General features: G+C 42.2%; 1 protein-coding gene across 1 annotated transcript in view; it reads right to left on the bottom strand.

The window, feature by feature from the left end:
* UGGT2 (UDP-glucose glycoprotein glucosyltransferase 2) overlaps positions 1-14,971 on the bottom strand; it is a 189,050-nt gene extending 174,079 nt beyond the window's left edge. Inside the window, exon 1 of the mRNA XM_080798047.1 lies at positions 14,747-14,971. Coding sequence (XP_080654173.1) covers positions 14,747-14,898 — 152 coding nt within the window. The 5' untranslated portion in view covers positions 14,899-14,971. The remainder of the gene's footprint in view (positions 1-14,746) is intronic.
* Between the last annotated feature and the right edge of the window lie 218 nt (positions 14,972-15,189).

The following is a 15,189-nucleotide window of genomic DNA, read 5'->3' as shown; positions in this document are numbered from 1 at the left end:
AAACAACCCCTTCCAATTTCCTTTCTATAAAATAGCAATCCTCTCCTTCATTGTTAGACTTGCCATAGGTTTTGCCATTGTTTGTTTGTCCCTAATTTCAATTCTGTTATTCCTGAGGAAACCTATTTTTCTTGGCAAAATAACTGTTTTAAGATTAACATTATTTGGTGATCGGAGATAGGATCCAGAGATGACCCCTAACAATCCGGGGCTCGCGAGCAAACAGGGCCCATACCCACAAAGCCAACTTGGTTCCCAGTTTTCTTGCCCACCTTGGAGTTTGAGGGTAAGTTTTCTCCTGGACCGCTAGCCATGCTCTGTTTGTGTTTGAGCTCTCCAAGCTTTTCTTTGGGATTTTAAGGCCTTGTTCTTTCTAAGAGTACTCATTTGGCTTTTGATCTCCTTTTCAAGAACCAAACTGTTCCTGTTGGAACCGTACCTTGTGTTGGCCTTCGGTCCAATTCCTTTTTGGGATTAGAACACTCCTGTTGGAACTACACTAGCCTGTAGTCCAATTCCTTTTGGAACCAAACCGTTCCTATTAGAACTGTGTGCTACCTTTAGTTAGTCCAGCTCCTTTTCAGAACCAGATTGTTCACTGGAACTGTGCAAGTCTTTGATCTGACTCCTTATTGACACTGGACTATTCCTACTAGAACTACGTTGGCTTGTAGTTTGACTCCTTCTGCAACAGGCATTTACTGTTGAAACTGTGCTGTTTAGGAATTTTTTTTTCTCCTTTAGAAAAAGACTTACAAAATGGGATACCAAGTATCAAAATGCTTTGAGCTCCCCCACCCTGCTCCTGATTTTGGGACCCTGGTTGTTTTGTGTTTAAAAACTATGGTCCCAGGGAGGAGCAAGATGGCAGAGGAGTAAGAGATCTAAATTTCGTCTGGTCCCAGGAATTCAGCTAGATAGTTATCAAACCATTCTGAATACCTACAAACTCAACAGGAGATTGAAGAAAAGAAGAGCAGCAATTCTATGAACAGAAAAGTGACCACTTTCTGGAAGGTAGGACGTGCAGAGAAGTGAATCAGAGGCAATATACAGGAAGATAAACCATGGGCAGAGGGAGCCTCCATCAGCTGGCTCCCAGCAAGTAAGACAGCCGTGGAGCACAAAATCAGAACTTTTAGAAGTCTGCTCCACGGAGCGACATCATTCCAGTGGCTAAGTGGAGGGGTTGGAACCCTCGTTGGGACAGGGTGGTCTCAGGACCATTGGGGCCACAGAAAGACCAAGGGTGCCTGAGTGGAGCAGAGCTCTCAGGTATGACAGCAGGGTAGCTGGCTGCAAAGACAGAGCCGAGGAGTGGGCTCTCAGCTCGGGGCTGCTATAAACCATCATCTGTGGCACAGTCGGGCCACTGCTCTTCGAGGAGGGACCCAACAAGTAGCAGATCCAGAGACTCCCCCTTCTTCCTGCGGGAGGAGTGGCAGGGGAGAATACTGGAGGAATCTGCTGGGTTTGGAAACTCTAAGCAGGGTCGTGTGCCAGAGAAAGAAATGCTTGGTCACATGCTGGATGAGCACAGAGTGCAGCCAGAGACCAGGGAGACAGGCATGACTGACTGCTTTTCTCTGAGGGCACACTGAGGAGTGGGGCCCCCAAGATCGGAGGCTGCCATTTTCACTCTCATCCTCCAAAGCTGCATGGAAAGGCTTCAGGGAACAAAAGCTCCCAAGAGCAAACCCAAGCAAATTACTTAGCTTGGCCCCCGGCAAGGGCAGTGCAATCCTGCCTTGGGCAAAGACACTTGAGAATCTCTGCAACAGGCCCTTCCCTGAGGAGATCAGCAAGAACCAAGACCAAGTTTACCCGATCAATGAGAACTGCAAAACACCAATATTAAGGGAATACTGCACATAAAATTCATGGCTTTTTTCCCTGTGAATCTTTAATCTTCCAAAGTTAATTTTCTTTAGTTTTTTTCTTTTTCTATTTTTTAAAAAATTTTTCTTCTTTCCAATTTTAACATCCTATCAATTCCTTTTTTAAACTTTTTAAATTTTCATTTTTACAGTCATATTCCATCCCTTCATTGTATTTAACCTGTGTGTGTGTGTGTGTGTGTGTATACACACACATACATTATATATATATATATATTTTTTTTCTTTAAAATTTTGGAATACAGTTTCTTCTAACACACCAACATATACCCTAAATCTAGTGTATCACTTTGTTCTAGTTTCCAGCCTGATCATTTTTAAAAAATTTTTCTTTTTTCAACTTACCAATTCCTTTTTAAAAATCTTTTAAAATTTTCATCTTTAGAGTCATATTCCATCCCTTCATTGTATTTGCCCTTATTTCTGTGTGTATATATAAGTTTTTCTTTCTTTAAAATTTTGGGAGGAAGTTTCTTCTAACTGACCAAAATATAGCCAAAATCTAGTGTGTGGCTCTGTTCTATCCACCAGCCTGATCATATTCTTTTTTTTTTTTTTTAAGATTTTATTTATTTATTTATTTATTTGTCAGGGAGAGAGAGTGCACACACACACAAGCAGGCAGAGTGGCAGGCAGAGGCAGAGAGAGAAGCAGGCTCCCCGCTGAGCAAGGAGCCTGACGGAGGACTCGATCCCAGGACCCCAGGATCATGACCCAAGCCCAAGGCAGCAGCTCAACCGACTGAGCCACCCAGGCATCCTCTAATCATATTCTTTTTTTTTTTTCCTTTCTTTTCCCCCCAGTTTTGGGTCTCTTCTGATTTGCTTAGTGTATATTTTTCTGGGGTTGTTGCTACCCTTCTAGCATTTTGTTCTCTCATTCATCTATTCTTCTCTGGACAAAATGATAAAGCAGAAAAACTCAACCCCCTGTACCCCCCTGCCTGAAAAAAGAACAAGAGGCAGTAACAAATGCCAGGGACCTAGTCAATATGGGCATTAGTAAGATGCCAGAACTAGAGTTCAGAATGATGATTATAAAGATACTAGTTAGGCTTGAAAAATGCATAGAAGATACCAAAGAATCCCTTTCTGGTGAAATAAAAACTAAAATCTAACCAAGTCAAAATCAAAAAGGTTATTAATGAGGTGCGATAAAAAAAATGGAGGCTCTAACTGCTAGAATAAATGAGGCACAAGAGAGAATTAGTGATATAGAAGACCAAATGATGGAGAATAAAGCAGCTGAGAAAAAGAGAGATAAACAACTACTGGATCACGAGGGGAGAATTCAAGAGATAAGTGATACCCTAAGACAAAACAATATTAGAACAATTGGGATCCCAGAAGAAAAATAGGGGGACAGAAGGTATATCGGAGCAAATTATAGCAGAGAACCCCTAATTTGGTGAAGGGAACAAGCATCAAAATACAGGAGGCACAGAGAAACCCCCTCAAAATCAGTTAAAACAGGTCCACACTCTGTCATCTAATACTAAAACTTAAAGTCTCAGTGACAAAGAGAAAATCCTGAAAGCAGCTCAGGACAAGAGATTTGTAACATACAATGGTAGAAATATTAGATTATTATATCAGAAGGGACTGGCATGATATATTCAGAACACTAAACAAGGAAAATATGTAGCTAAGAATACTATATCCAGATAGGCTGTTGTTGTAAATAGAAGGAAAGATAAAAAGCTTCCAGGACAAATAAAAACTAAAAGAATTTGCCAACACCGAAACAGCCCTAGAGGAAATATTAAAAAGGGTCCTCTAAGCAAAGAGACAGCCTAAAAGTAACAGATCAGAAAGGAATAGAGACAATATGCAGTAACAGTCACCTTACAGGCAATACAATGCCACTAAATACATATCTTTCAATAGTTACCCTGAATGTAAATGGACTAAATGCCCCAATCAAAAGACACAGGGTATAAGAATGAATTAAAAAACAAGACCCATTGATATGCTGTCTATAAGAAACTCATTTTAGACCCAAAGACACCTCCAGATTTAAAGTGAGGGGGTGGAAAACAATTTACCATGCTAATGGACATCAACAGAAAGCTAGATTGGCAATCCTTTTATCAGATAAATTATATTTTAAGACAAAGATTATAATAAGTGATGAGGAAGGACACTATATCATACTTAAAGTGTCTGTCCCACAAGAAGATCTAACAATTTTAAATATCTATGTCTCTAACATAGGAGGAGCCAATTATATAAGCTGATTAATAACAAAATCAAAGAAACACATCGACAGTAATGCAATAATAGTAGGGGACTTTAACACCTCTCCTCACTGAAATGAACAGATCATCTAAGCAAAAGATCAGCAAGGAAATAAAGGGTTTAAATGACACAGTGGACCAGATGGACATCACAGATATATTCAGAACATTCCATCCCAAAGCAACAAAATACACATTCTCCTCTAGTGCACATGGGACATTCTCCAGAACAGATCACATCCCAAACCACAAATCAGGTCTCAGCTGGTACCAAAAGATTGGGATCATTCCCTGTGTATTTTCAAACCACAGCGCTTTGAAACTAGAACTCAACCACAAAAGGAAAGTTGGAAAGAACTCAAATACATGGAGGCTAAATAGCACCCTACTAAAGAATGAATGGGTCAACCAGGTAATTAAAGAAGAATTGAAAAAATTCATGGAAACAAACGAAAATGAAAACACAACTGTTCAAAATCTTTGGGATGCAGCAAAGGTGTTCCTAAGATAAAAGTATATAGCAAGACAAGCCTTTCTCAAGAAACAACAAAGGTCTCAAATACATACCTAACCCTACACCTAAAGGAGCTGGAGAAAGAACAGCAAATAAAGTCTAAACCCAGTGGGAGAAGAGAGAGAATAAAGATCAGAGAAGAAAGCAATGAAAGAGAAACCAAAAGAACAGTAGAACAGATCAACGGAACTAGGAAACTGGTTCTCTGAAAGAATTAATAAGATTGATAAACCCCTGGACAAAAAAGAGAAAGGACCCAAGTTAATAAAATCATGAAAGAAAGAGGAGAGATCACAGTCAGCACCAAAGAAATACAATGATAAGAATATATTAATATTCGGGGCACCTGGGTGGCTCAGTGGGTTAAAGCCTCTGCTTTCGGCTCAGGTCATGATCCCAGGGTCCTGGGATCAAGCCCTGCATTGGGCTCTCTGCTCAGCAGGGAGTCTGCTTCCTCCTCTCTCTCTGTCTGCCTCTCTGCCTACTTGTGATCTCTGTCTGTCAAATAAATAAAATCCTTTAAAAAAAAGAATATATTAATATTCTTGGCAACTATATGCCAGCAAATTAGACAATTTGGACGAAATGGATGCATTCCTAGAGAGGTATAAAGTACTACAACTGAACCAGGAAGAAATAGAAGACCTGAACAGACCCATAACCAGTTAGGACATTGTAGCAGTCATCAAAAATCTCCCAACAAACAAGAGCCCAGGGCCAGACAGCTTCCCAGGGGAATTCTGCCAAATATTTAAAGAAGAACTAATACCTATTCTCCTGAAACTGTTCCAAAAAATAGAAATGAAAGGAAAACTTCTAAACTTATTTTATGAGGCCAGCATTACCTTGATCCCCAAACCAGACAAAGACCCCATCAAAAAGGAGAATTACAGACCAATATCCCTGAAGAACACAGATGCAAAAATTCTCACCAAAATTCTAGCCAATAGGATCCAACAGTACATTAAAAGGATTATTCACCACGACCAAGTGGGATTTATTCCTGGGCTGCAAAATTGGTTCAACATCTGCAAAGCAATCAATGTGATACAATACTTAATAAGAGAAAGAACAAGAACCATATGATACTCTCAATAGATGCTGAAAAAGCATCTGACAAAGTACAGCATCTTTTCTTGATCAAAACTCTACATAGTGTAGGCATAGAGGGTACATACCTCAATAACATAAAAGCCATCTATGAAAAACCCAGAGCAAATACCATTCTCAATGGGGAAAAACAGAGCTTTTCTCCTAAGGTCAGGAACACGGCAGGGATGTCCACTGTCACCACTGCTATTCAATACAGTAATAGAAGTCCTAGCCTCAGCAATCAGATAACAAAAAGAAATGAAAGGCATCCAAATTGGCAAAAAAGAAGTCAAACTCCCACTCTTTGCAGTTGATATGATACTTTATGTGGAAAACCCAAAAGACTCCACCCCAAAACTGCTAGAACTCATATAGGAATTCAGTAAAGTGTCAGGACATAAAATCAATGCACAGAAATCAGTTGCATTTCTCTACACCAACAACAAGACAGAAGAAATAGAAATCAAGGAGTCTATCCCATTTACAACTGCACCCAAAACCATAAGATACCCAGGAATAAGTCTGACCAAAGAGGCAAAGAATCTGTACTCAGAAAACTATAGAATACTTATGAATGAAATTGAGGTAGACACAAAGAAATGGAAAAACTTTCCATGTTCGTGGATTGGAAAAACAAATAATGTCTATATTACCTAGAGCAATCGACACATTTAATGCAATCCCTAACAAAATTCCAGCAACTTTTTTCAAAGAAATGGAACAAATAATTCCAAAATCCGTATGGAACCAGAAAAGACCCCAAATAGCCAGAGGACTGTTGAAAAAGAAAACCAGAGCTGGTGGCATCACAATTCTGGACTTGCAGCTCTATTACAAAGCTGTAATCAACAAGACAGTATGGTACTGGCACAAAAACAGAAACACAGATCAATGGAATGGAACAGAGAGCCCAGGAATGGACCCTCAACTCTACAGTCAACTGATCTTTGACAAAGCAGGAAAGGAGGTCCAATGGAAAAAAGACAGTCTCTAACAAATGGTCCTGGGAAAACTGGACAGCTACATGCAGAAGAATGAAACTGGACCATTTCTTTTTACCATACACAAAAATAAATTCAAAATAGATGAAAGACCTCAATGTGAGACAGGGATCCATCAAAATCATTGAGGAGACCACAGGCAGCAACTCTTCAACCTTCGCCACAGCAGCTTCTTCCTAAAAACATCACCAAAGGCAAGGGAAGCAAGGGCAAAAATGAACCATTGGGACTTCATCAAGATCAAAAGCTTTTGCACAGCAAAGGAAACAGTCAACAAAACTAAGAGTTAGCCCAAAGATTGGGAGAAGATATTTGCAAATGACATCAGATAAAGGGCTAGTATCCAAAATCTATAAAGAACTTATCAAACTCAGCATCTAAAGAACAAATAATCCAATCAAGAAGTGGAGAGAAGACATGAACAGACATTTCTACAAAGAAGACATCCAAATGGTCAACAGACACATGAAAAAGTACTCAACATCACTCGGCATCAAGGAAATACAAATCAAAACCACAATGAGATACCACTTCACACCAATCAAAATGGCTAAAAGTAACCGGTCAGGAAATGACAGGATGCAGAGAAAGGGGAACCCTCCTACACTGCTGGTGGGAATGCAAGCTGGTGCAACCGCTCCGGAAAACACTAAAGAGGTTCCTCAAAAAGTTGAAAATAGAGCTACCCTACAACCCAGCAATTGCACTACTGGGTATTTACACCAAAGATACAAATGTAATGATCCGAATGGGCATGTGCACCCCAATGTTTATAGCAGCAATGTCTACAATAGCCAAACTATGGAAAGAACCTAGATGTCCATAAATAGATGAATGGATAAAGAAGATGTGGTGTGTACACACACACACACACACACACACACACACAGGAATATTATGCAGCCATAAAAAATGAAATCTTGCCATTTGCAATAACGTGGATGGAACTACAGGGTATTACACTAAGCGAAATAATGAGATAAAGACAATTATCATATGATCTCACTGATATGAGGAATTTGAGAAATAAGACAGAGGATCATAGGGGAAGGGAGGGAAAAATGAAACAAGACGAAACCAGAGAAGGAGATAAACCATAAGACACTCAATCTCAGGAAACAAACTGAGGGTTGCTGGAGGGGAGAGGGGTGGGAAGAATGGGGTGGCTGGGTGATGGACACTGGGGAGGGTATGTGCTACGGTGAGTGCTGTGAATTGTGTAAGACCGATCAATCACAGACCTGTACCTCTGAAACAAATAATGTTTAAAAAAAAAAAACAAAACTACGGTTCCTCTTCATCCACATTTCTAAATAAATGCAGCGACTTAACCAAAAGTAATTTAGAACTGCAATGGCCATTATCTGATCTCCCCTAACACTTTTCTGAAGGTTGAACTGGGCCACCATGGCTCTGAAATTGTCAAAGCTGTGTGGATGCCTATTTGGATTGGTGTTCTGAAGCTTCCAAAGGTTATCAGAAATCTAAAATTGCCTCTCAGAAAAATACAATTTCTAGATTAGCTGAGGCAAACAATTACAAAGACACAATAGTTTCTGAGGTCTCGCTTTTCTCCCTGCTGTCCTGTCTCAGGATGCGGCAGCCACCTTGTGCTCAAACTCTGCCTCCCATGCCATCATCCTCCTTCCTTTCCATACTGCCTGCACCTCCTCTATACCCTCAGTTTCCCTCCTCTAATTCTCTAGCTGAAATTATTTTTCCCCCCAAAGTGACTGAGGACCTCGATAGGTTTGCTGAAGAATTTAGCATAGTTGTTCAAACTTAGCAACCTGGTTTCTCAGATTTGTATCAATTCATCCACATGCTTGTTTGTGAGGTTCGGGCCAAACACTGGATAAAACTACTCCACGGAGAAGTTCCTGAAAGGGGTTTAGAGAAACAGACACCTAACTTTCGGCAAGATGCTAAAACACTTGCTGGAAATCTCCACTGAGCAAGCATAGCAGCTTTTCCCAAGCCTGTTGATTGAGCAAAATCACTGTTGATTTAGGCTGGCACACAAAAGCCTGGCGAACCCATTCATGACTATTGCAATCACCTCCAAATTGTCCTTAAATTCTGATGTTCCTTTAGATGCTGAATCCGTGTAGGTAGCATTTAATTCAATGTTTATAGTGCATTCTCATTTAGTTAAAAGGAACAGGGTTGAATGCGAAACTGTGTTTATTCTAGATATAGTCATCCTAGATGTGTCACCACCCTCCCCCGCCCCCACACACAAAATAAAATTCTTAAAATTCTTCATTTTCATCTCCGGCAAATGAAAGCCCCTGAACAAAACAAAAAACATACTAGTTTTTAGTATTTGCAAAGAGCCAGGATATTGGGGGAAAAGTTGTTATTGGCTTAGGAGCTCCTGGCACCTTCAGCCCCCTAGCCAGTATCTCCAGGGTCCTCTTAATTCCCAAGAACAGGGCTCCAAGGAGCTACAGAGGCTCTTCCCAGTCCTCCTCCTTAATCGACTCAGAGAAACCACTCTTCAGACTGGGAATGCATCTCGGTCCTCACTGACACCAGAGCTGCACTCTTGGTGCTCAGCCCCCCACAGCTATGAAGCAGTCCCTGCTCTGGAGTACTAAAGTGGGGGGGTCTCCAATAAACCTCACCGGGTTCCTATCTCCGAACCTACTCCCTTTTGTCTAAGCACTCTGACACCCATACCTTTCTCCTTCGTTCCTCCATCACTCTTCATTTACTGGGCTGAGAGTTCTTAGAAAAATACACCAGAATTCCTTTCTCCCAAAAGGGGAAATAATTCTAGAATCTGAATTCAGTAATCAAAATAGGCAACCAGGTAAATTAAATGACCCTTCGACATCTTTTATTTGCTCTGACTCTGACAACACTACTGCTGAGTCCGAGGACACTGATCATTTGCCCTATTGGGTCCATCCCCTACGGACAAGATCTTCAACTAGTATTGGCAGAATTCATAGTGTGCCTCCCATCAAGACTCAAATAGATTCCTCAAAACCTCTCCTGAGAATTAATGAATATCCTATAAGTAAAGAAGCCTTTCAAGGCATCAAGCACCATGACAGAAGATTACAAAGCTCAAGGCGTTATTATCCCTATAATATGCTTATTTTACCTATGAGGAAATCCAATGGCCAAGGATGGAGGTTTGTGCAGGACCTCTGAACAACAAATGACATTGTTTATCCCTCAGGACCCTGCTGTTCCTAACCCATACATGGACATCCATTCCCACTGGCAGCAAATTTTTCACTGTAACTCATCTACACGATGCATTCTTTAGCATTCCGGGTGATAAAGATCAACCAGTATCGTTTTGCTTTCACTTAGGAAAAATGGAAAGACACCTGGACAGTAATGCCCCCCAGTTTCACAGAGTCCTTCTTTTCACACACCTTAGAAGCTGATTTGGATGTTAAGTTTTTTTTATAGGCTCTAATTGGTTAAAATACCTAGATGATCTGCTTCTCCGTTCTCCTTCTCAAACCTCTTCATAGGAAGACAGCATTCATCTGTTAAAACTTTTGGCCTTAAAGGGAAATAAACACTCCAAAGAAAAATTTGTTTGCTCAAACTCAAGTTTGATATTTAGGGAACCTGCCTTCAGAACAAGGCCTACATTTGAATCTAGGGAGATTTCATGGCATTCTTAACTTTCCAAAAACCTAAAACTGAGGCCAATTACAAGGTTTTTTTCAACTGGCTGGCTACTGTTGAAACTGGATTCCAAATTTCTCTCTTATGGCTCAATTTCTGGAATTTTTACTAAAAAAGGCAAAACTTCACCCTATTATTTGGAAAGATCAGGAAGACATAGGTGTCTCTGCATATGAGAGGGAAGGGAGTAACCTTGGGAGTACTCACCCCAAAACACAGGAACCCACAGGGTATGACAGTCAACAATCAGACCCAACGGCCCACTGATACTACCCTGGCCTCAGAGACATTCCTGACGAAATCATCATGGGATCCCTTTTAACCACCCCTGTATTTGGCTAAGGGCAAAACCGTAAACATTTATACTGATAGCAGGTGTGCCTATGGGGTAGCTCATGACTTTGGATTATGGAAACAAATATTCCTTACCTCCAACAGGACTAAAATTAAAAATGGCTCTTATGTCCAAAATTTGTTAGATGCCACATTTTGCTGGCTGCTCGGGCTGTTTATGGCTCCGGGGCATTCCAGACTCAACATCCTGAGACCAAAGGAAACCATCTGATTGATATTTCTGCCCAAAACACTGCTCTCAAAGAAACCTGTCATGGTCCAAAGAGATGTTCTGCAAATGATAATTCAGAAAGACCACCAGGAGATACCCAACAAGTGGAGTGCCCGGGTGGCTCAGTCAGTTAAACATCTGCCTTCGGCTTGAGTCATGATCTTGGGGTCCTGGGATCATCCCCCACACCGGGCTCCCCGTCGAGCAGGCAGTCTGCCTCTCCCCTCCGCATGTGTGCGTGCGCATATTCTCACGCTCTCTCCAATAAATAATCTTCAAAAAAAAAAAAAAAAGAGGAGCTACCTAACAATTGCCCGAGAGGGGAAAACAATATTGGAAATCTAATAATTGTTGGTTCGATAAAAAGAGAGAACTCTGGTTTGGACCAAATAACAATCTGGCCCTACCAGAAATCTTCCAAGTTCCTACTACTTACCACTATATGTGCCTTAAACCATTGTGGTCTACTGACACAAGACAGTATTCATGAACCAATACTGGTGGGGACATATTAATGAGGTTACAAGAAGGGCCTACCTCACTTGCGCCACCTGTCAAAAACATAATTCAGGGAAACCTGTTTGCACAGATGGATTTCATAGTGCTTTCCCATCGCATGGATAGAAACAAGTTTCAGTAACAGTCCATATGTTTTCTCAGTGGACTGAAGCTTTCCCTTGTAGAGAGGCTGCTGTTTTTACTGTGACTAAAAATTCTGTTAGAAAAGTGATCTCTACCTGGGGAACCCTCTCAAACTTCATAATGATTGGGAGCCCACTTTACTGAGCGGGTGCTTTGACGTCTGCGCTGTTTGCCCAGCTTTATCAGTGTCATGATGTAGATCATCCTTGATCCTCAGTGAGTTGAGCATATTAACAACACTATTAAGACTCAATTGGCAAAACTTGCAGAGATCCTCCAAATACCCTCACCAAGAGCACTGCCACTGGTTCTTTTAAATCTCAGATCCACCCCTTTGAAACTCAGACTCTCCTCCTTTGAGATGGTCATGGAGGACCAATGCACTTGGCTCTTACAGCTCCTTTGGCCCACAGTAGATAAAAGAGGATATACTTCAATGATGAAAAAGCCTAATTACTTCTATGAAAAACTGTGTTTGGCAGAGTGATCTTTTTCCTTGCTGAAAGACGATGACCTTAAGCATCACATCTTGCAAACTGGAGATTTCATGTCTAGAAAAAGGCACCTCCAGAAAGACTACTCAATCTTGCTGGAAAGGCTCTTATCAGGAACTGCTAATCCTTGTGGCACCAAACTCCAAGGGACAGGCTCTTGGATTCATGGGACTCATTTAGAGAAATCATTAAACCCTGACTGATCTTTACACCATTTGGGGACCTCCAAGCAAAGATTTCCTCGAATGAAAGCAGACATCTGACGATACAGTTTTCTCAGCTTATCTAGAACAGGCCTATATACCTTTTCTGCACTGTTTGCTTCTACTATCTCTTTCTTAGAAAGGAAATACTCTTGTGCATATTTCCCAAACCCTTGTGAAAGGGAGAAACCTCTTGAGTATGGCCTTTCAGCAACAGATTCATCATGATCCCATGACAAATTAAATTTCACTTGCTTTTTCTGAAGGGTTAGAAGATTCAGAATTTACGAATGTCTTTCATCTGCACTATTATCTGATTTTGAATTCTTATTCAAATTCATGGTTTCTGAATTTGCAACCTTACAGGCTGTATTACTGGACATCTGTTTTTCAAACGGTTCTTTTGAGATAACAGTACTATTTTTGAAGTTTTGCTATTTTTGCAAAAATTTCATTAGTTATTGCTTCATGCTTATACCTGCACTGAATCTCTCAAAGGCGCGTGGTTAATTCTTCCAGTGTGCTCTTACCGTATTGTCTTCATGGCTACTTTAAATGGGGACTCCCAGGAGGCATACAGGACTCTAGGATTGCCTCCATCGGGAGAACTTTTCTCCCTTAAGTCGGAATAAGTGCCAGTATATACCTTCAGCTGGATACTTTCTGACCTAGGGGCCCCATTTAGAACCATCATACAATTTGGAAGTTATGTTACTTCTTCTGTTTTTATATAATTATTTTTGTATTTAGTCGCCTATCAAACTTTTATAAAAATGATGTACCCAATAAGGAGAGGATCTCTAGTACTTAACAGTCTTGAAATCATACAGACTTTAGATGGTTAGGAAGGAAAAATCTTAAGGTACTTCCCTTCCTGTCACTCAAATGTGGCTTTTAAGTGGTTTCCAAACCTATCTACTTTCCATCAATGTAGGACAAGACAAGTAGGAAAGATCCCTTCTGGCACTGAGCGACAAAACCACTAAATATGAAACCTGACTTTTGGTCAGTGATGCTTTCAAGGAAAGATTTTGATCAAAAGGGTGAAATGTAAAAATTATTAAACAGAAACTTCATTCAAAGTGGACTAGGGATGGAGAAGGGGTTGCTGTACCACTCCATGTCAATTACAGTATGAACTGTCAATTGCAGACTCCTAACAGAAAATTTTCAACAGGAATCATCAATTATAGGCCCTAATAGAGAAAGATGAATTTTGCATCTCCTACAAGAAATTGACTCGTCCTGCAAGTCAGCCAGAGAGAAACTGTCATCATACCCACTCTGGCTTTTCTCCAAAGACTCTTGTTCCAAACGACCCCTCCAAACTCTCTCAGTCTCCAGAAAATAATGTTCCTCTCCTTTGTTAGACTTGCCTATGGTTTTGCCATAATTTGATAGTTCCTAATTGCAGTTCTGTATTATTCCCGAATATGTCCGTTTCTGCGGGTAAAAGAACTTATTTGTAAGGTTAACCAGTACAAACTTTCAGTTATAAAATGAGTCATGGGTACATAATGCATAGGATGGTGACTACAGTTATTGTTCGGGCCTGCATATTAGAAAGTTGCTAAGAGATGTTAAAAGTTCTCAACATGAGAAAAAAAAACAAACAAACTTGTACCTATGTTAGGTGGTGGATGTTAACCAGACTTATGGCTATGATTTCACAATATATACAAATACTGAATACTACACCTGAAACTAATATGTAGGGTTAATTATATCTCAATTACACTGTTTTAGTATCTTAAATATGCAGTGTAGTGTCAGGTGATGGACTCTTTTTAGGACCATAAGCTGTTTCTTTGGCAAACTGTCAAAAACTGGTGTTAAAAAGTTCTTGCTAACTAAAGAAAGGAACTTTCAAATTTTAACTCCTAGAATACTAAAAGCAAAATTCAACAGCTCTAAGTTTTGTTTCTGCAAAGTGATATGAACGAATTTCAGCGGAGGACACTCGGGGAAGAACTGAGTTGTGGGAAGCTGCCTTCTCCGCAGGAAGCCTAGGAGCCGATCGATGGAGTCGCTGTGAAACTAGGTGCTCCCAATACCGTCTCCTAAGAAGAACCGCCTACGTCAATGGAAGCTGCCCGCATTAAACGCCACACTCCAGCTCCCGCTCTGCCTTTCTTTTTCGTAAACGCTAATGAAATCCAAACAAGTTAAACAAAGGCCCCGAAGTTTGGAAAACCGTGGGCGAGGCAAAGTAGGAACTGGGGTGGGGGGGGAGGAATTGCAAGTGAGCGCCGCGCACGGGGTCGCAGGGGATGAGGTGATGCCCCGACGCCCAGCACGAGGGCGCCTGCAGCCGCCGTGCAAGGAGCTGGAGGGCCGGCCGCCGGCGAGACGGGGTCCGAAGGGCCGGCAGGGACCCGCGAGCCCGCAGCCCCGCCGACCCTCCCTCCGCGCTGGGCTCGGCAGAGAGGGGCCGGCCCGCACCCACCTGGCCTCCAGCAGCAGCGGGGTCTCGGGCCACTTCGCGGCCAAGTGGGCCGTCACCGCCTTGGACGCCGAGGCCGTCCGGGCGCCGAGCAGCGAGAAGCACAGCGCCGTGGAGCCCAGGAGCAGCCGCACCACGTCCGCGGCCTTTGCCATGGCGCGGAGGGGGAAGCGCGAGCCCCTCGGACCCCCGCGACCACAGCCCGCAGCCGCCACGGTACAGCCGGCTCCTCTCGCCGCGCGGCCGCCCACTTCCGGTGGGGGGAGCTCGAGTCCGTTACTCAGAGCCGGGGCCGGGCGGGCACCGAGCGCATGCGCGTCCCGCTCCCGCGCTGTCCCGGGAGCCCACCGGGGCTGGATCCTGGAGCCACGTAGGTGCGGGCGGGGCCCGATCGAGTCTCGCCGCCGCCGACGCTCTCGCCGACCGGCGATCCCGCCTCTGGCTCT

The sequence above is a fragment of the Martes martes genome (genome assembly GCF_963455335.1).
Source record: "Martes martes genome assembly, chromosome: 3".
Taxonomy (NCBI): Eukaryota; Metazoa; Chordata; class Mammalia; order Carnivora; family Mustelidae; genus Martes; species Martes martes.
This window is presented reverse-complemented; position numbering and strand designations above follow the sequence as displayed.